The 22,243-nt window shown below is 40.9% G+C and overlaps 1 protein-coding gene across 2 annotated transcripts in view; it reads left to right on the forward strand.

The window, feature by feature from the left end:
* Window positions 1–22,243, forward strand: part of LOC308114768 (mannosyl-oligosaccharide 1,2-alpha-mannosidase IA) — a 230,455-nt gene that overhangs the window by 107,909 nt on the left and 100,303 nt on the right. For both annotated transcript variants that reach the window (XM_080471912.1, XM_080471911.1), the window contains exon 3: window positions 19,304–19,419. In XM_080471912.1, the coding sequence (XP_080328038.1) occupies window positions 19,304–19,419 (116 nt within the window). The remainder of the gene's footprint in view (window positions 1–19,303; window positions 19,420–22,243) is intronic.

Below are 22,243 nucleotides of genomic sequence, written 5' to 3' on the forward strand. Positions count from 1 at the left end.
TGTCATATGGTATGCATTGGAACACAATGTAAGATGAAATGCACTATATTGATTTCTTCATTTGAAACTATCACAAAAAAAGGCAAAAATGTACTTCCGAATATTCAATAAACTTTAACATTGAGCTGTATCAGCAATGTAGTGTTCCTGTGACACGGAATAAAATAGATTTATGAACTGACGTAAAGCAGCAGCAAGAGAACAGGTGACCTTAACTACCAACATGTGGACATTATAAAGGGAAGATAATGTTGATATTATTTAAGACTGATAATGCATCACTGCTATTGTGGACTCCAGTCAGTCACCGCTCATATTGCCATTAAGTAAGTTAAGGAATCGTGAATTGCTCCATTAAAACAAGTTTAGTTAAAGACTTTCACCAAAACTGCTTTTCAGTGATGAACAGTGTTCGCTGATGCTGAAGACAACAATTAGATGGAAAGAGACAGCAGCTCTGCAGCTTTCCAGCTGCTTCCATGTCAGAAGGCTAAGAACCCCACAGCACATCCCCACTTCTGCTTGGTTTGACTCTTCTTCCTTTTTATCCCCTTGTTTAGCTTGTTTTACAGTTTGTGCCTCTACTGAATAGTTTCCTGTCCCACAAGATCAACAGAGGTGGTCTTTGGCCACGGTGGAGCCGCTCATATTGAGACTAATGATGGACAAGGAGGCGCAGCAGGGGGAAGCAAAGGTCTCTTTAGAGGAAAAGTCAAATAACTCAGAGCAAAGGGAGACATGATGATAGGGATTCTTTTAGACTCCAGGCTACTGGGTTAGGCTTTAACTCCCTTGTGCAGATCTGAAGCGATTTAAAAAACTGTGGGAAAGAGATGCAATGTCATTTTGGGACATTTGTGAGCCAAAGCCCCACGGTGCAGTGTATCATTTTCAATGTTTGACTCCCAGAGCTCTTGTGCCCTACTTTTATGGCGGAGGGCATTAACTAAGAGTATCTGCTGCCTTGATTCTATATTTCAGATGATCTTAGAGCAAGACCCTGTGGAGACCTCGGCCTTGAATATAAAGTTTGATGTTAAACAAAACAGGTATGGGATTCAAATCTGCTACTCTTCCAGATGAAATCAAGCAAATACTCTTTCGTTGTTTTTTATACTCTAAAACATGATTTACTACTAAGATAATTTGTTTTTTATCAAAGCTAATATTTAGCTCTCTGGCTATATTACCCCAGTCTGTGGTTATTCCACTGAAAATCTATCCCTGCTGCACAACTCCAGCAAATGAAGGTGGACAGCGTGCTTATGTCGTTCATTTTTTATCACTCACCTTCTGGAAACCACAAAGTTTTCTCTGATCTGAAAATAAAGCCAATCCAGCAGACCGTGGTTGTGGAGAAGTGGTCACTGGAGTCCTTCCAAAACCCATTTTCCTCCTGCTTTCCCTTCTGAGTGAGGGATCTCCTTCGAGCCAACTCGGCCTGGTGTCCCTGATGTTTGACTTGTTTTTTGGTTTTTTTATGTTTTCTTGCGATTGTAACAGATATCTGAGAGTGAGAACAATACACCCACTGTGCTATTGCTTTTAAATCTTTCAGGCTGGGTATAAAGCCTTCACTTAAACGCTCACCTAGTCACAGTTGTACACGGAAAGATAAAATCCTTTCTTTGTTGTTTCTTCCACATTCCAAAAATGTCTCTGAGATCAACTGGTCACTCCGTGTGCGTGTGTGCGTGCGTGCGTGCGTGCGTGCGTGCGTGCGTGCGTGCGTGTGTGATGCATCAACAGCATCAACCAACTGCATTGTTGTTTGGGCATCTGCCATTTCTGTGTAAACGAAAATCCTTTTCAAAAACGTTTCCGTCTAAACCGAGCCTAAAATGTCAACAAGTGCCAACAATCCTTTTCCAAAACACATAAATGAAACAGAAATCAGTTCTAAACTGGATTTCAGAAAAGAAATCACATTTTCAAACATCATCCATTTCTTTCCATGATGATAGTTTGTAGGAGACGGGGGCTTGCAAGGATGAGAGTCTCAGGGCATAGTCAGTGGCTCACTTCATATCACATATTTGCCTCCACCCTGACTTACTTTTCATCAACGGGGTTCTCGTGTCGTACTCTCGCTCTCTCGATTCATTTCAAAGCGAGAAGCCAACCGATCTCAGAGCCTAAGTGGAGGATTAAAGAGACGCTCGCCCCTCTGTGAACGACGTCATTGCCCCGGTACCTGTGAATGTGGGTCACTAACTAAACCGCACGGCACATTGAATCCGCGGCCAACACTCATAGTCCACCAGATGCTGGGGACGAGCCGTGCGATCCGCTGAAAACGCAGAGAACATTGCATTAGGTGTCGCGTCGGCCCCGCCCTCACTCCAGAGATCTCGCATCAACAATAGATGTCGTATGGCTCTTAAGGGGATTGGACACATGCTGCTAGTTACAATTGCTATCCAGCTCTCTGCTGCTTTTTGACAAATAAAAGGATAAAAAAAAAAAAGAACATTTTACGCTTGGAAAAATGGCCTTCATCTTATAATTATTTAATCCTTTCATTTTTCATTTTGTTCCTTCCCTCTTCATCCCAAGAGGTGCAATTAAAGAGCATAAGGTCACGAGTTTTTGCTGAGAGTTGTAGTGGCATGCAGAATGAGCTGCCTCCAGTGACACAGGCTGAACCCTTCACCTTCTTCTCTCATGGCGTGCTTTGGGGCCATTTAAAACCAGCGCCGTTTATTAGAAAATCCCCGTGGCTCTTCAGACGAGCTACAATACTGGCAGATGCTCTTATAGGACAGCGAGGAGGGAGGACAAGGTCTGAAAACTTGATTTAGCTTGGATCGATGGCCCGGATGATGAAGCCTTGAGCATTTATTATTTGGTCGTCTCTGGATGGAGGAGCAATCGAAATGGAAAATAAATTTTTATAGAGCAATCGCAGGTCCTCGGGGTACTTAAATTTGCTCAGAGTAATGAGGGGGTTTCCCCAATTTTCACTGCCATACATCAATAGAAGTGTAGTTCTCAGCAAACAAAGAAGTGATAGATTTTCTGAATATATGTGGAAAGTACATGTGTGAAGAACGGACTTGTGGACAGAAACATGCACACACACACACACACACACACACACACACACACACACACACACACACACACACACACACACACACACACACACACACACACACACACACACACACACACACACACATACATATACATATACATATACACATACACATACACACGCATACAAATTCTTGCAGCTGGTAACAGAGACTCGACCATCTGCACCTCTTTCATTCGTTAACTCCTCCTGCTTTTGTCATTGGGGGAACATTTTTATTAAAAGCATTCAGCTGGCAGCCACGTTCTCCAACAATTGCCTGCTCTCGTCTCCGCCCACATATTAGAGAGAGCAGACAGGTTTTTCCCTCCTTCGCAATTATCTCCCAGCAGGCCTTATGGCTGGTCTTGCTGGGGGGCGCTGTGAAGGTTAGAAAGAGCAGGGGAGAGGGAGTGGCAGCCTCCCCTCGCCATTCGGGTTAAGCAAAGGGCCACGCAAATGGTTCCTATAGACACCTGCCACATTATGATCCCACGCAGAGGGAAGGGTTGTAACCATCCGCCCACTTTCTATCTCTTAGACCATCCGTTTTTATATCCCATGGGGCCCCACGTGATGGGCTTGCAAAAGTGTGCTTCCAAACCAGCACCCCACCACCACCACCACCATTGCTCCCCCCTCTGTTGAACACTCCATATTTGCTCTGGGACCAATACAGCATCAAATTGGAATTTCGACCTGAACATGTCACACATCATATCCGTGGCACATAAAAACATTTCAGTCTTTATTGTCTATTTGATATACAGCATCGTCACAGGTTTGGGGATGATTTACATGTTCTATGGCGTTGTGAAGAGGAAGGCAGGTTTTTGGTGCTATCATGAACCGCAAATAGAGACTGTTTGATGACATAAACCAATATTATCAACAAATATAACAAGCAAAGCTGTTTTGTTACTGTCTTAACACCTATGATAGCTTTGCAATAATCCAGTTTACACTTTTATTTGTCCAATATATTTTTCTTATCTGTGAGGCTTTGGTGCAGAGGGAAACACTATTTACACTGAGCTGTTTACACGGTACTAGAAACAAGCTTGTTCTTCCAAATCCACAGTGATATTTAGTGGTTGAATATTGAAGAAATACCTTTTATTTTAAGTGCACAAATGATTTATTTTTATATATTTTTTTAAGTTTAGTAAAAGTTAGTACAACTAAATACAACACAGTTGTAGAACATATATTTTTGGTAGATTATTTACCTGTTCCTAGGTAAAAACTGTCATATCATTAAATATGCAATTTATTTTTCTTTTACATGTTGCCACATTTGGAAGATAGGGAAGTTAAAGACGGATTCATTTAACGAGGGGTCACCAGTCAGGGTCACCCCATGTGGTCAGTGCGTTGGTCACTGACGACTCATCGATACCTGATAGGTTATTATTAAGTCTAGTGATAGTCACTACCTGCAGAAGAATGAGCTGTTTGGCAATATCAGAGCTGCATTCTCAGATTTTATATTGAGTGCAACCCAGATACTTTAATCTTCTTCTCATACAACACATGCATGTACAAAAGTGGCACCAACATTGTAAACATATATTTACAGGTCTTGTGTGCTGGGGAGTGTATATTTAATATTCTAGATGAGGAATGTAAAAATGTCACAATCCATCTACAAGACAAAACTAAAGAAGCAGCTTCTGGATGGTAACTCACTGATTGTATTAAGAATATTCTCTATGGATCAGTTGATAGACGCTTCAAGCTTACTTATATTTTATTGTATTTTCTTCTTTACATTACTCTTGCATACATGTATTTAATACAACATCTTGGTTTACACCTTCTAGTGGAATGTAACCAGAATGGTGGCATTGTTCGGTGCTTGTGTGCTACATGTCACTATATTCAAATGATATTGGGCCAAAATCTTGACTTTTACAACTGTTTAATACTAAAAACTTTGATTAGTCTTTTTTAAGATCTATTTTTTCTCTATTATTATCCTCCTAAAAGGAATTTGCTAATTCACGCACGCTTCTGCATGTTCTTTCAGGACCTGTGGAGTCACTGGCCCCTCCCACAGACTCTGTGCTTTGTTCAGCCCACATATTAAAGGCGGTCTAGCATCACCTGGCTTTCTTTCACAGATCCAGTTGTGGTTGTGGGACAAAATAAGGCTGTATGAATCACCATTAGTATACAATCATTTGCATATTTTAATAATTTATTTGAAATTTGACTGTGACTTAGAGCTCACCTCTCTCAAGGTGGAAGAAGTATCTTGTAAAAACATGTCTCAGAAGACCAGCGAATATGAAAAAAAAAAAAATATATATATATATATATTTGAAGACAAACCCTGGATCTCAGCATGCACATGGGGTAAAAACAGTGAAGGATTAATACAGTGAAGCATTTCACCCAAACTGTGGGTGCATGCTGGAGCATTAAAGGTGCAAGCAGATGAGAAACTTGACAGCAAGCCTCTGATAATGCACTCTGGGGGCGAACCTGCTGTCAGAGCAGCTTTCGTCCTGCTGCATGTAATGACGGTCCTGGCTGGCGCTGCGTTGGCTGGCAGGGAGGCAGTGGCGACTGCCCGGAGATCACAGCACACCCAAAGTGGGCTCAGTACTTCACTCAAACCAAGAGCTAGTGACAGGGTTATAAAAGCATGGCTGTGTTGAGATCATGAGAGGTTTGAAGCTGCAGCTGAATGCGAAGCTGGAGGGAATGCAATAACAGCAGAGAAAGTTACAGAAATAACAAACGCAAACTGTGTGAAACTTCGTTTTATCGTTTGCGGTAATCTGCTCAGAGGCTTCAACTCGCTCCGCGCATCATTACACGTACAGAAGGTTTTTGTCCGACATTGGCTTGAAACCCGCTGCCCTGCAACACGAGGGATAGCTCAGGATGACGAGATGAAAGCAAAGTCATCTCCCATTATCATCACGTCCAAATTTCTGCTCCTCCCTTCTCGGATTAGGACTAGCCCCCTGAGCGGGCATGAGCATGTCATCAGGCCTCTGTGCTGGGATTACAGGCAAGAAGATGAAAAACTGGTTGCAAAATGTATGACGAAGCAGGGGGATTATAAGGGATTGTACTCTATGCTACTGTAATGATTCAATCGCAGGTCGATAGATAGCAGGGTGAGGGTCAAATTTGCTGCATCCAGATGAAACATCAAACCAGTTATGTTGGTCCTTCCTGGCGCAGAGTGCTGGTATGATCCTCAAACTGTGTGTTCGTGTAACTGGTGATCACAGCTCGGGCTGAGATGACGTAGATCCGGAGTCACGGCCGATGACGTACGCGCAGCTCGACAAATGCCATTTCGGTTGTGTTGTAATCAGTGTTTGGCAGTTTTAATCACAAGCCTTTCCTGCCAAGCTCTTAAGCTCGAATTGGGAAGCCGATTTATCTCCCATCACTAATTGTAGAGACTATTATTGTTCAGTACTTTTTTTAGTCATCTTTGTTTTTTTTTCTAAACGCTGTTAGAGTTGCCTGTGTTTTTATCCCTCATCTTAGAAAGTATCCATTGAGTAGACATTCCAGTCCTCTCAGTAACCGTACCCTGTTTGAAATAATCTCACACTTCTCTCACAGGTACACATACACTTTTTTGTCTTCCTGCTCATGGAGCATTCCACCGTTAACTCCACAGATAGAGCTTTTTCACTATCAGAATCCTGTTCACATTTTGGAATTTATGCAAAGGGCGCAGTGAGTGTAGTGTATCTTGAGGCCTTAGAGACGGCTCAGGGAGCATCAGTACAGGTCAACTTTTACAGCTTCTAGTTTGTTTGTTTTTTTCTCAAACTTGTGTATTTGTGCACATAAACTTTGCACATAAACACTCGGCGCTATCTGTGTCTGTGCAGAAAACACAGCTCCCTCATTGCCAAGTATCCGTGGCAAATCGGTGTAAGTCGGGACTCAGGTTCTGCACAGTCACTCTCAAATTAAAAAGAGGGGAGAAGGAAGAAAGTGGTGGCAAGATGAATACGTAAAAATGCATGAAATTATTCCCTCTGTTGATATAGCCTGCCGCAAGGGCTGGCGGTACTTTCTGCCTGAACCCGAATGGTCTGGGCCGCACTTCATAGGTGCGGGCGAGGGGTTGCATGGTGTTAACACCCTCTGGCTTCCTGGAAAAAGAAAACTGTGACTGGTATAAACACAGAAATGTGTGAACCATGTGATAGAGAGATTGATACAAAGTAATGGGAACAAGAGTTTAAGCTTGGGGAAACGTTATTAGAAAGTTTGTAATAAGTGTGAAATTCGAGGTGAATATCTGACAGCGTGGAGACACGGGGTCTACACGTGGAAAGCCAATGGATTATTATGAAACGCTTTATGTGTTTTCCTTGAAGACACCATGCGACAATATGAAAGGGACAATTTATATACAAATCCATATATATATATATATATATATTTATTTTTATTTTTTTAATTGCATTGACATTGATTGAAACACTTACTTGCTCCATAAAATGATTTTCAATATCCAATCACACTCAATACCATATGCACATTACACATTTATAATGATAAATAGCTGTATTTATGTGAATTAAGCAAACCAAACATAATCTGTAGGTGTATATGCACATGTGTAGCAGACATAGCTCATGTTAAATGGTCGCAGTGTTGCACAAATGAAGTGGAGCAGCTGCTCTGTTAAGCCGGCTGGTTTAATTTCTCCAGCTGACGGGTGGTTTTTGTCAACAGGTTATTACACCTCTCCTAAATAGGTTGGGCTGCGTATTTTTCATTGCACAACTAGTGAGCCAGAAAGCCTCATTCAGAGGAGATAAAGTCCGCCCTGTTCTCTCTGCGGTGGAAGTCGAACGTTAAGCCTGCAAGGTGGATTACAATGAAATCTCAGTCTGACCTCGGCTTCAAGAGGTCATATTAAATAACTGAGAATATTCCAGATGTTGGTATTTTGGGTGTGTCTTTTGCATTTGTTTACTCTCCGCACCGGTTGGACGATCTTACTGCTTACCGACTCGTCGGGCCAAGTGTCTTCATCAGCTAACTAATCAGAGCTTCTGGCTTTAGCTGTCATCTCCAATCAAGTTTTTTGAGTTGACAGAGCGCCGCCCCCCCCCCCCCCCCCAACACACACACACACACACGCACACACACTTCTGCTGTGCTGCCGTGTCTGTTGATCAATGCAAGACAGGCTTTTTGGAGAGGGTGGAGGCGAGAGAGTTCGATAACACTGTGTGCGGTGTGTAATCTCATCTGGGAGGCTGTCATATCAGACAGGGCTGCTGCACTGACACGCCACGCTCTCCCAGAGTGCCAAATTAGATTGCCGCAATTAGACTGACGCGGGTTCCTCCTAAAGCCTGTAGCGAATTACGTCTGGACAGTGTGCATTTCGTGTATTTCCTAGTGATTAGATTAATCTGTGGGAAGGTGTGCCCACCGGCTTCTTAATCTTTGGTACTTTTATAGTTTGTTGATCATCCTTGCAGACGATAGCTTATCTCATTTATCTCATTTTCCAAACTACAAAATCTAAATCCAGCATGTGTACTGGCCATTTGGCAAACAGTGAAATACAGTTTTCCTTCAGTACAGCTTCTATGCTGTTTATGAAACTTGATGATAAACGATTAGTTTTTTTCTGCACACTTGCTCAGTTTGACTCATAACCCGACATGTTCATAAACTACTAAAACTGCATTTAAATATTTCCACAACATAATTATAAAATTATCAATTATTCCAAAGTCGTAAGTCAAAAGAAAATTACTTGCTCTGGTCATAACTAAATAGTGAAAATATACTTTGCAGCAAACAGAAATTGACTCCCACAACATGCAATTACCCCTTCGCCACCAATACTGAAACATATTGCTTTTATTTCCAAGGCTTGCCTGAAAGTTAAACCACTCCTTCCCATAATTTGCACAACCGCTAAACAAATTAAAATATATCATGAGTTAATGAGCATCCGTCGTCTGATGTGTCTTTACAGCTCTTTGCTGCAGTGTACGGAGGGTGAAACCAAGTAGATTCTCCACATTCATGGTCTCTTCTTTTCTGCAGGAGTCAAAATCAAACAAATTTATTTTGACGAGCTTTTATTTCCAAGCCGTGCGCAAATCTAAAATGAATTTTCCCGGAAGCTTTCCTGACCTCTAATTGTATATAAGATAAATCAAACATTCTCCCTCCGGTGCATCTTTGCCAGCTGTCCTGTGCAACATGCAGAGATTAAAAGCTCCCTAAAGGAAAAAATAGGTGTGCAATTGTAGCTGAAACCTTTGACTGGCTTCCCCTTTTCTGCAGAATTCATAATGGAACTAATTTATTTTGACTTTGTCTGTAATGTCCTTTGATCAATCAGTTCTTTGTCCTTTTTGTCTGCATAGAAAGTTGCTCGAGACGGTACAAAGCACTATTACATGTACGTTCTTTTGCATTGAAGTTTGACTGTGGGCGATCATCATAATACTGAAAACTGAGACTGTGGAAGGGAAGGGGTCCGTGTGGGGTGTGTTCATTGTTGGCATGGCTTCAGTTATGTCTATTTGGTGTATTATGAGTACTGATTGTTTGTGTAACAAGTATATTTGTTACACAGCTAATTTTTTCTTTTTATTTCATGAAAAAGCTATCAAACCTGTGACGGCTTACGGAGATTGTGATTAACAGCTCAAACATCAACTCTAGTATGAAATCGGTTTGATGGCCCTGGGAGTAGAGTCATGCTGTTCTCTGAGTTTCCCGCCTCCCCTTTTCATCTTTGCTGGGACAAGGGTGCTATATCAATGTCTCAGACACAACATCGCCGTGCACATTTCCTTAAACTGGCTTTCTTTTGCTTTGCAGTGAGTCTCAATAAACAAACCTCTCCCTCCATATCTTGTCACCTGCTTCTCCAGGATCTGTCTCAGTTAATACAAAGAGCAGATACTTGCGTTGAGTTGTATTACCAACGCTATTAGAATTCAGTGCACTTCTGTTAACTGTATGCAATACTTGCAGTGTCACTTGAGACTAGATCTTCTCAGAGGTTGATTGGAGGATGTGAAATACGCAGCGGTATAAGTACAATTTGTCAAGTGTAAAGTGAACAAATTGTGCAGTCTTGATTTAAAGTGAGGGTTCAATTGTTCATGTCTAATGAGACCGATGTATGCCCCCTTGTTCTGTGCCGTAGCTGGTAGAGGAGCCTGAACAATGGTAATCAGTGGGATTAGTTTCCCTGACTTACACCGTGTAGTGAGGATAGGATAGGATCTGGAAGTCAGGCTCCCAGCTGCAGCAGGAGAAGGTTCCCTCTGATGGTGGCACTGTCAGTTTATGCTGGCTAATCTTTGAATGATTAGTGAGCTCTTTGGAGCCTCTCGGGATGCTCACAAGCTGGAAGCTGGAAAGAGATCAAGTGAAAGTAAATAGCAGTGGGTGCAATCTTTACTCGTTATTTTATTTTCACAGAGATATAATTAACTCGACGTTGAATGTTTTATGCTGGCATGACTGAGTGGATCCATCCATCCATCCATCCATCCATCCATACATCCATACATCCATCCATACATCCATACATCTTTTCCAGCTGATTTTTGGGCAACAGGCATCAGTTAACCTCAGTAGGATGTGTAACCCTAACCTCATTGTGATGCCTGGCTACTAACAGCTGTACCACCGTGCAACCCATAGGAAACCGTTAAGATCTGGTAAGTCACATAAAGGTAACTGTTTCTCAATACCTTGAGTAGATTATCAGCTTGAGAAATATACATTACTATATGCAAATTTCACAGAAAAGCGTGAGACTGGAATTAAATTAAAGATCGTTGGTTATGAAGCCAAAGAGATAACCGCTACAACGCTGTGCCACCCTGAGCGCTTGAACTCCTTACATTTGTTCACATACCTTCTGGGTTAGTTTCATAATTAAACTTGATCACTTTTGATCTAATAAGTTGTCATCATATTACAATTAACTATCAAAATAATCCTTGCTGACTTCAAACAGCACATTCACATTTAGCCTTAGTACAACAAATTTTTTTTTTGTTGACTTTTTGCAAATGCTACAGCTGGGTGTTCAACATGTTAATTTGGATTAATCAATTACATCAATATTAACACTTGAGAAAAAAAAAAAAAGAAAAACAGGTTTGTCAGTACCCCTGAGAAACTATAAATCTCCTACAATATTGATCATCGCAATGCACCAGACACGTCACACAACAAAATGTGGAAAGCTGCAAAGAACAGCTGCAGCATAACAAATGAGACTGAGACACAGATGAGAAGCTTGACAGGGTGTATAGAAAGATTCGATTTCAAAAAAATTCATGGATAGAATTGTGGATAAGAGCATATTGCACATAGACATTAGACTTTTAAAAAACTAAATGTACATGATTTTATCATTATTAACACTCTGTATTAATTTATTCATCTACAAAATCACTTAAAGAGGAAAAATATTTTTTAAATTATTATCAGAAACTGTGATGTGATTAAAATGCTATCATTTTTGTTGTATTAATTACCCCTAATTAATTAGATTTTATTTTTGTAATTGAGCACTACCACCAAACCACATTAATAACTTCTTCATTGGCTGATTTCCCAAAAGATTATCTTCTTCTTATTCACGATAAATTAGACAATATTTTGAGTATGATTATGATGAGTCAGATATATTTTAAACCTGACACGGTCAACTCGGTAAGAGAGGTGGAATATGCTTTACGATATAAAATGTGACAAATAAAATAGTATTTTTAAGTCATATTATCATTTGAACTTCTATGGTTACAGTTGACTGTCACAAATGACCTAAAAAAGAGGATCAAACATCCTTATTGCTTAAATTTCTGTTTTATTTACTACTTTATTAAAGTCAAATGATGTTATGTATGCTGTGCACTTGGTCATGGTGGAAACTATTCACTTTTTTGGGGGGCTGGTCTTGGTGTTAAGAAGCAAACATCTCTTTATTCGCTGAGCGATTCATATCACTCTGATTATAAAACGTACTGAAACCAAATACCTTTGATGCAACCGTCAGTGAAAATGTGTTAATTTTGTCTCTGCACTAAAATCCTGGTTGATCTGCAAAGAAAAGCTGACTTTCGACATACTGATCTGGACATCGTCAGTGGGAGTATCTGCACTTGATTCATCATTTTTCTGTCAATATTGATGTGTCCTCACTCATATGACATCTTGTCCTCGTGCAGCACAATGCCCACAGTCTCTATTCAAGCCCTCCGGAAGAAGAAAAAAACAATTCTGTGTGGAGTGAAGGACATGACATTTTCTCACTCCCAGTTTCTGACTGACTTCTTCATGTTCTGCTCAGTAAACCCTCAAAATCCTTCTCTGCCCCCCCCCCCCCCCCCCCCCCCCCCCTAAACTCACTTTCTTCTCCCCGTGCACTGCTCTGTTGGTGCTCTCCATCAAAAGTCCACTCACCTACAGAGTCATTTCCTCAGTGCACTTTATCTGCGATGCTTTCGCCGTGCCTCGAATAGCAAGCAGCGAGATATCGTTAACATCACACAGATAGTCCTGCTCGCTAACCCCGACTCTCTGATGCCAGGTAGCATTAGTGCAAACAAGACGCTCATTGGCCCTGCGATTGATAATTGGATTCTGGCAACCACTGGTAACGGGGCAGTGTAATTAGTGTGAATCCCAGCGTCTGCATCAATTACATTCACTTTGATGTTATAACAGGTCAACTTACAGTATTGACCACATCTTTAATATTTCATTCCTTCGGCTTTTTTTGCAATGCGTTTCCCACTGATAGGAGGAATGTAGAACTCCAACTTCCATTTTCCCCGCGAGTATTATAAAACACTCCATCTTGTGAGGCTGATTGTTCCCTTGGTTAACAATATTGCAATTTTAATGCACTTAACGTCGGGGGAGCTCACAGTAAGCGTCTGCTTTTGCGGAATAGCAACATGTATATTGCATGCATATTGCATGGTATGTGCGCTCAAATGAAAAATGAGCAGAAATGTTGCCTCTGAACACTCCCCCGTGGGAATAAATAAAGAACTCCTACCGAGAGAGAGAGCGAGAGATAAAGAGAGAGAACACAAAAATGCTGTCCGCCCTAATACTATTCCGAGCTCAGAACATGTTTTATAATTAGATCATGGTTAAGGTTAGCGTGAGAGTTGGAGTAGGGAAAGTAGTCATGATTGAGATTTACAGGGGGTCTGCAAGAATTTAATTAAAGCTGACGTACAGTCTGCTGGTGTGATTTTTGTACATTTTGAGAGAAAGAGAGGGAGAAAGAGAATGAAGCCTGTAATATTGTGAGACAAACATTGTGCAGTGTGTGATTGATCATGGGGGCTCGGGCCGTCTAATGTAACCTCGCTGACCGGCACTGACTGGCCTGTGACGGCCATGATGAATGAACATCCACCGGCCAATGACTTACTAATGGCTTTCCATGTACTTGGCGATACTACACACACACACACACACACACACACACACACACACACACACACACACACACACACACACACACACACACACACACACACACTTCTCTTGGACATTCTTTCCTGGCACATGCTCACACTTAATTTCAGCTTTCTAATACTAAATTCAACATATAAATCTATTAAAAAGTATTGCTCTATTGAATACTAGCTCTGGTTTATTTCTGTAAGGACATAGCTAAGAAAGAGATCAATGGTATCACACGTCACTAGTCTGTGTACTCTGAGTACTCTGATTGGCATTTTTTATTGTTTTGGTTTGACATTAATGTGATAAATATGTAAGCCATTAGGGGGAAACAGATGTATCAATAATGAAGAAACCATTTATAGCTTTGGTTAGTTGTATGAGACCGCAGAAGTGCAGTATGTCTCAATATTGTCAAACTTGATGCTCTTTTGTCTGTTGGATGGCTCCATTGGGGCACTAAAGACCCCCACACTACCACCCTGAGTACAATGTGCCTGCATGACTTTACCTCCAGGTTTCTGAAAAACTCCACTCTTAACGCATAATGCTTGATTTTTATTATTTAATGGGATTTTGATTAAATACAACTTTGTTGGAGAGTAGGCTCAATGCAACATGTATCATTACAGTAATAGCTCTCTTACCACAGCTTTCTTTGATTAAATCAACAGATAATTTCGCACCTACTTGGGTTGATATATTACTTAAGTGTCAAAAATTCCCCATAAGGTCTGCAACTAAGCAAATTGGCTAAACAAATTAACAATGAATTAACCCCAAGTCCTTCTGAAGGTGGTCCAGTTGGCAGCTTTTCCCAGGTGGTTTTATAACATTATTCTGTAAGTTTATTATTTCAGGAACGATGGGCATTACATAAAGCTGATTACACATATTTTGCCTCATCCTGTTTATAAGTTATTCTTATTGAATAATTGCCACTACCTGGTGCATAAATGGTCTGTAAATGGCAGTTTCTCACTTCAAATATGTTGCCCAGTGCATTGGGGAGGACATTAAGATGCATGAAGAGGTAAATTGAAATGCTGTTGTCATGAACATGTTCATTAGTGGCTATAAAGATGCAGAGGGCACAACTTTTGCTCTGGTTTTCAAAAGGCTCCTTGCATTTCTAGCAAAGGGCTGCAGAAATAAATAGGGTCTTAGACTGTGGAAGCTAAAGGAGTACACTGTGATGGATTGATCAGCTCGCTCGATCCTCAGAGTCAATCAATCATCTTAGCTTTGGTGCGGTTTTCAAAAGGCATTTTCCAAACGCTGCTGGTTTTCTTGAAGCCATTGAGAGGTACTTCTGGGTTTGCGTAACCACAGGACATTAGATATCTGATTACACCTCTCCGCTTACTTGTCACCTTCATATTTGTCACGGAACAGAGATAACGCTGTGCAATTCCTCTTCATCAGAGTTCCAACTGAACATTCAGCATTTGCCGAAACAGGAGATCTCTGGTATGAGAGAGCAACATCTGACACTGCATATGTACTCGGCCATGGTTAACAACCTTGGCAGATGGTCTTCTGGAGTTATGTCGACATATCTCGCTTAAGGCCAGTACTGCCCCTTACTGACAGTATGAGTTGAATTGCCACAAGGCACACCACACATAAGAGTTCACGGACTGGGAATGCGTGTGGTGTACAGTAGCTTCAGACATAGTACAGCCATACTGTAACATAAATAGCAGCACTGCAGTGTGTCTATAAAACTCTGTTTGTCTGCCTCTCTTACCAGAAATACTAGAAGATTTATGGCCAAAGTGTCTGACACCGATCATTCAGTCAAGCTAAGTCATTGATCCGCTTCTCTTGTGCCCTTTGGCATGCCGGCTGACCTCATCAGCCGATCCATATAGCTGTGAGGATAAGGTGAAAGGTCAGTGGTGAAGCGGAGAGTTTTGCAATCATGGTAATAATGTTAAGTGCAGCTAATACTCTCTGGACAGCATGGCTTACAGAGTGGAGGCTGACAAGAATGGAAACCCTTAAGAGGCTGAAGAGAGCCGAGTTATTGATCGAGACTGACTTAAACAAACCTGTTGACAGTAAGAGGGTTTGATGTCTGTTCCAAGTTATTTAGATCACATCAGACATCGTGCACTTCAGCCGTCCACTGGAGCTCACAGTGTGATTAAAAAAAGAAGGACTAAAATTAATTGGTCATCAGAAAGGCTGCCAGGTTTTTATTGTTCGATGCAGTTGTCCGTTTTAAGGCATGAAGTCAGGGTATAGATACGAGTCACACAAACGTTGAATGAGTGATTGATCATCTGTCACCTGCTTCCAGTGAACTAAGCAGTTCCTGCCTTTGCAGTCATGTGCCATTTTAAAGTCAATATGTTTGGATTGAAGAAAAAAACAAACAAGTTGTAGGAAATAATCTGATATTCAATATTTTCTGACAGTTTCCAAAAGAAAGAATAGTAACTTTTGAAATCCTGCAGTAATTGACCATTGAGCAGCTCCTGCTTGCATCTATATAAGTAGATGCAGAACATGCTTCGGGGCTGATTTCTTTGCAGGTCGTCATCTGTTACACATTCAGCAGCACAGCTCGAGTATCTGGAGTCATTTTTGTGGTCTGCTTACGATCATAAATAAATATGTATTCATTATCTTTTTGCATACTGTCCCAGTTCCAAGGGGAAATATACGACTTTTGGAAAAATTCTGAGAGACTGAACCAAACAATGAAATTATAGGACTGCAAGAGCAGTGAGTTAACCCTTTCTAGATATGCTGGATTATTTTTATGGAGCTACTGAAGAGCGGGTACTATGCGTGTGTGTTTCTACCTGAAATGCATTTACTATTCACTACATTTGAATACAGTGTCCTAATTTTAAAAACAGTAAAGTTGCACCGAACTTTGAAGGGAAAGGTATGTTCGTCTTGGTATGGATGGGTTTCAAACTTCCATCCATCCATAAGATCTCTTGGTCTCACTTTCTATACCACAGTGTCCAATCCAATGTGACTCTGTATAAGACATGCTAAATTGCATGCTCATTGTTTTGTGGATATGGATCATCGTCAAAAAAAAAGAATGGATTCAACACAGAAAATGTGTTGATAAAGATCACAGATAGAAATCATGGGGAGCCAGCTGGGGAAAAGACTTTCACCACAATAACAGCAGCGTCTTTGCAAAGTGGATTTGCACAACCTGTTCAAATGCACTGAAAGCACACAGAATTATAGACAACACAAACGTTTCCAGATGTTTTATCACATTATTGTGTACATTAATCTATTAACGTGAACCCCTCCCAGTATTTTATGCAATCTGGAACAAAAGAATGTAAAATCAACATGGTAATTTATGCAGTTAGTCTCAATCATCATTTTCTTCTGTGAGTAAATCAGCTTTCACTCATACGTGCAACACCACAATTTTAGAGTCACCAAACATGCAAATTCCGTACCGACTGACTTACTCTGAGGCGAGAGTGCTAACCACATAACCTCTGTATCCTATTTATTAGTTTCTATTTCTTTTTCTATATATTAGAATACATGCAAATGCAGAAACGTTGATGTCCAGCCACAGTCAACCATTGTGCATGTAATCACTCAGCCAGACTTGATTAATGTAGGAGGTTAGTGCAGTTCAATGGGTTTCACATGTGACAAAAAGACAATGAAACAGAGAATAATGCAGTAATAACAGGCCAATTACAAGTAGATGTGGAGAAATAGCAAAATGACAACGGCAAGAAAAAAAAAGGGATGTTAAATGCTCGATAATATTTTTTTTTTAATTATTCAATGCGATATGAACAAAACAATGAGTATTATAGGCGGCAGAGAACAGGACTCGTGAAGTTGTCTCGTTTTGTTTTGCTGCCTGAAGCCATGGTTATCTTTTTTGCATATTTGTTGAGATTTAAAAATAATTCAAGTCCTGTCTTTGATGTGGCAGGTTGCTGAATGGTTGCATCAGATCAATCCAACCATCTGTACTGTAGGCTACGTTTTTTTTTTTTTTTCTAAAGGATGAACGTAAGGGTTTTTCATCACCTTTGTGGATTAACCAGGTCAGTTTTCACACTAATGCATTTTTTTTTCTGCAATCTACAATACGAAGCCCTGAGCACTTTAATTCACGGTCTATTTAGTCACAGTTTCTTGTTATTAAACTTCCAAACCATAATTTGCCCTTCAGCTCGCTTACAGTAATTCATTAAGTATAATGTTTATTTTTCCTTCGTGCCGAGCTGTCTCTGCAAGGTTCAGCCACATTTGCACATTATTTGCTCACATGAGAATGAAAAGAGGCCTTGCAATCGCTCATAATGCCACCAGAATGGAACAAACACCCCTCAGCTTTTATCATTTAGTTTGTGAAAAGAAATGAATAGCTTTAAATGAGATTCATAAAGACAGACAGCCACACAGTGGCAGCCGACACACACACAGACCGATGATAGGACGTTTACACAGTTTGAGGAGAACACCGTGACTCGGTATTCCACGGGCAGCTGCTAAATGTTTGCAATAATCGATGTATAATCTGGTTCTTTTTTTCCCTCGCTGGTGGTTGATTCCTAACTGCCTTGACTTTCATGTTACAGTGACTGATGCGTTTAAGCGGATGCTTTTAATCTCTGAGCGCGTGTATGTTTCATGTGGGCCTCACAAAGCTGTTTTTGCGGCATCGTTCAACATCACGGTCGTAATTAAAGAAGCTCGGCATGTGAGGGTCCTTTAATGTTTCACTTTTTATCTCGCGCTGTCACGTTACCGCGGCTCATCGGAATATTAAAGGTTAGGGGTTAAATCTCTGGTATTTATCTACCTTCTATGTACCCAATTAATGTAACAGTCAAGAAAGTAATGATTTGTCTGCAATTGACTGTACGTGTGTCTTTTTTTCATTCATGAATGCTGTTTAAATGTCTCTTTTAAAATAGTCTACAAAGACAACACCATTTGGCTTGATCTCTTGGCTACCTCAGGGATTAGTGATTAAAATAGTTTACCTCTGCTGTTAAAGCAAGTAGTACATATGTGTGGTGTCAAAGTTACGCTTGCTTCAAGAGGAGATTTTCTGTGTTGGTTCACTTTTGCAAAATCATGGGACAAAAGATTACTAAAGCTTGATATTTGCCATGACTAACATATATGTATATCCTATAGACCCAATATGTGTTGCCTTATCACTATTTTGCTAAATTACAAGTGAAATGCATTGTAATACTAACTTGCAATTCTGCTTGTGTCGTATTTATGTACTGTTTGACTGTTGCAACTCTAACCATTGAAATGATACTAGATGTTTAAACCTTGATGTCTGCTATTAGTAACCCCATGTGTGCATATCTTACTTTATTATTTCGTGCAAATATGGCAAAAAAAATGTGTGATTTAATAAAAGCGGCTTTATTGATTTGCAATGCTTTTATGGTGTGGGTTTAAATGGACTCCACTCATATAGCGCCCTCCGGCTGCGTGAGCAGCCCCAAAGCCTTAAACTCTCTGCAAATATCAACAGGTAACTCGAATGCTTTGGTAACTCTGTGTACCCAGCATGTGGATGAAAGATTGTGTTCTAAATTTCAAAGTACTCGGAAGATATGAACACACCACTGCTATGACTGTGGTCAAGTGGTGGTCAAGAGGGATTTCAGCTTTTCAAACAGTACCATGACTTCAAATTTTATTTTTCACCAAAAATAAGTTCACAACAAACAGTCTTATACTCAACAAGTGCTGATTGAGTTCTTATGTGTTTTGCAGGTGGACTGAGAGGAGCGTCCATCATCGACTCACTGGACACGCTGTATATTATGGGATTGATGGAGGACTACAATGATGCTAAGGAGTGGGTACAGACCAGTCTGGACCTGAACTCGGTAAGAAAACTTTTTTTTTTTTTTTTTAAACTGAGAGGAAAACCATTGAACATCACCATCAGAAACCACCACTCTACCAAAAAAAAAAAAAAAACCTAATGAAGTTCTCAACAGTGGCCTTGTCTGTAGAATTGATCCTAAGCTGTGCTTTTGTGACTGAACAACAACATTGTGTCCACTAAATCTGACAGTTTTCCAAAGCTGCAGGAATGAAAAGCTTCCTGTGTGGTCACCGGCCACGCTGAGCTGCAGAATGATGGGATTCCCCGGCTCCCTGAAAGGTCTTTGTGGGGCAGAAAATGTGCTAAATAAAAGAAAGAAGAGCAAGAATAGGTTTCTAAGATCCTTTAGATAGAAAAATTGTGGCAGCGAGGAGGTAAAAAGAGCCCATGGTCTTTCACTGAAAAAGCAGTGAGGAGCTGGGGGTTGCCAGGGCTGATATCATATTAGAATGAGTGGAGTTTAGTCAAAGTGCCAACTGAGACAGGTTTCTATGTGGTTTGATGGTAATGCTCAAGCTTAAGTGCCAGTTTCTCTGTGGTTTTGTAAGTTTTGTCAATGAAAGAAGTCGTTCCAGGTCTTTTTGAACACCAACTGTAATAAAATGTGGTTTACGTAATGTTGAGTAATTACACAAAGGCTGCAAACACAACTGTGTCATTATGACTCTTGACGTGTTGCTGTAGACACTAAGCAATAATTATACCAATTCCCTGCCTATTATGACAGCACGTCAAACGTTTCAGCTTTGACTTGTTTTGTTTGCCGACAAAATATTTCTCTGTTAGCATTAAAAGCACTTCTTTCTTTCTTTTTGTTTTGTTTTTGGTCGGGAATGCAAATCCCGATTATATATGACATGTGTGGCAGAGAGCACACGATGCCCCCAGCCCTGAAATATTAGGGAATATCATGAAGAAAACGGCTGTATGGACACATTTGGTCCACTGAGAAGCAGCCGACGTAAGTTTAGAACTGAGGCTGGAGCACGCTCGCAGTGTGTTCGGTTGAGCTTTTATCCCACAATCTCGATGACCGTCACTGTTAAAGCAATGAAGGACAGCCCAGTGATGTGTTAATTTTAGCCTTCCGTCGAAGGCAACTTTCAAACTCCAGCTTATACTTCCCCTGCGCACATTAACAGGCGGGAAGACATGACAGAAACTGACACTGTTGGTTTTATCCCAGTGAATGCAGATGACGATTAACTCTGAGTGGAGCCGTGGCTTCTGGCTGTGTTGCAACGCGAGCCGGAGACAGCCCGTAATGGCAGCCGCTGATGAACGGGCGCAGTGTCACCAATCATACAGACAACAAACACAGATTTACACTTCGCGGTGCACTTTGTCACGGGTGTCGTCCGCCTCAATCTGTCAAGTTCGCCCAACTCATTCCATCATCGGTTGGTCACCGGGGGCGGATAAACTCACACTTCACGCACTTTCAGGCAGTCGGTGACGACAGTTTAGATTAATCTGACAAGTATTTTTATATTTTAGAGGCGAAGGATTTACATGTACTGGCGGCCGGGCTGTTTTGTGCCCCTGAAATATGTGATCACATGTCAGATTGCTTTAAAATCTAAAAACAGCATCATTGGCTTGTGGCTAAGTATCATCCGCACTGTAAATGAAACAGCTCGTGTTACAGTATTTCAATTGAAAATGTTTGTGCACAGTAAGAGATTCACACTTTTACACCGCACACAGAGAAGTGATATATTAGGTTTTAAATTGCTGTAACACCTCAGAGAGCACACTGTCCATTTGACAAACATTTACGTGTCACAGGGTATCATCCTCGTGATACTGGACGTCCTCCTCGACACACATCCTCAGCAGAAGAAGAATTACACCCTGGCTCAATACACAGATTGTCAGATGCACGCGGGAATGGTTCGCCAAGCTTGCCAACAGCCTACGGTGATTTTCAGATGTCCTGATTCCATCAAAATACCATTTAGGGAAATGCTCCCTGTCCAACGCAACTGTAGGGAACGCGATGTGCAGTGGTTTGAGGGAGACTTTTCTCAGTTTACTCTGATTTTCTGCCACAGTTTAAAAACATGCATATGAGGTTGATCACTGCCGCCAAACTTATGTGTAACCGTATGTGTTAATATGAGAGTGCGTGGTTGTTTAGATCACTATGTCTCCCAGAGGCGCCCGTCGTTCGCCGGAATGGGCCACAGCAGAGGTCTCAAGCTCTGGGCTGAGGGCTACGGCTCGTCTCATTGCAAGGCCACTTCAGTGTTTGGTTTATTTTTCAGAATTGGTCGTTTTATGTCAAATATTTTGCGTATAAATAAGTTGTAATTTAAAAGAAAATATTTTTTGATCCTCATTCTTTACTTTCGTGAAGCTTTTCACCAATCTTCTGCTTGTTCTTCTACTAGTACAGCCACTTTTTCCTGATCTGCTACAGCCCCCCCTTCTTTTTATTTGATTCGTAATAGTTCGTTCAATGTTGGCAGAAAAAAACTAAACAAAAAAGTAACTCCATTGTTTTAGTTGATAGTTGTGACACCGGGCGTTGGCCTCTTGGAAGAATAGACGTTTTACAAGACATCAGGTGGACAGATGTTCTTTTGTTTTATCACAGCTCATTTATTTCTTTTGTGCTTTAAGGTAAATGCATTTGTATACCACAGATCACTCGCTTTTGCGTCTTTAATGTCTTTCCGTTTTGTGCCTCTAATGTTTTTCTTTGGGTCAGTGCTTGGTTGAGAACAAGAAATCCCATCTGTAACAGTCCATTATTATCCATTCATTTACCACAATCATCCTCACGTAACCTCGCTGTTATTCTGGGGATCTTGATGTCT

The sequence above is a fragment of the Lipophrys pholis genome (genome assembly GCF_963383615.2).
Source record: "Lipophrys pholis genome assembly, chromosome: 9".
NCBI classification, from domain to species: Eukaryota; Metazoa; Chordata; class Actinopteri; order Blenniiformes; family Blenniidae; genus Lipophrys; species Lipophrys pholis.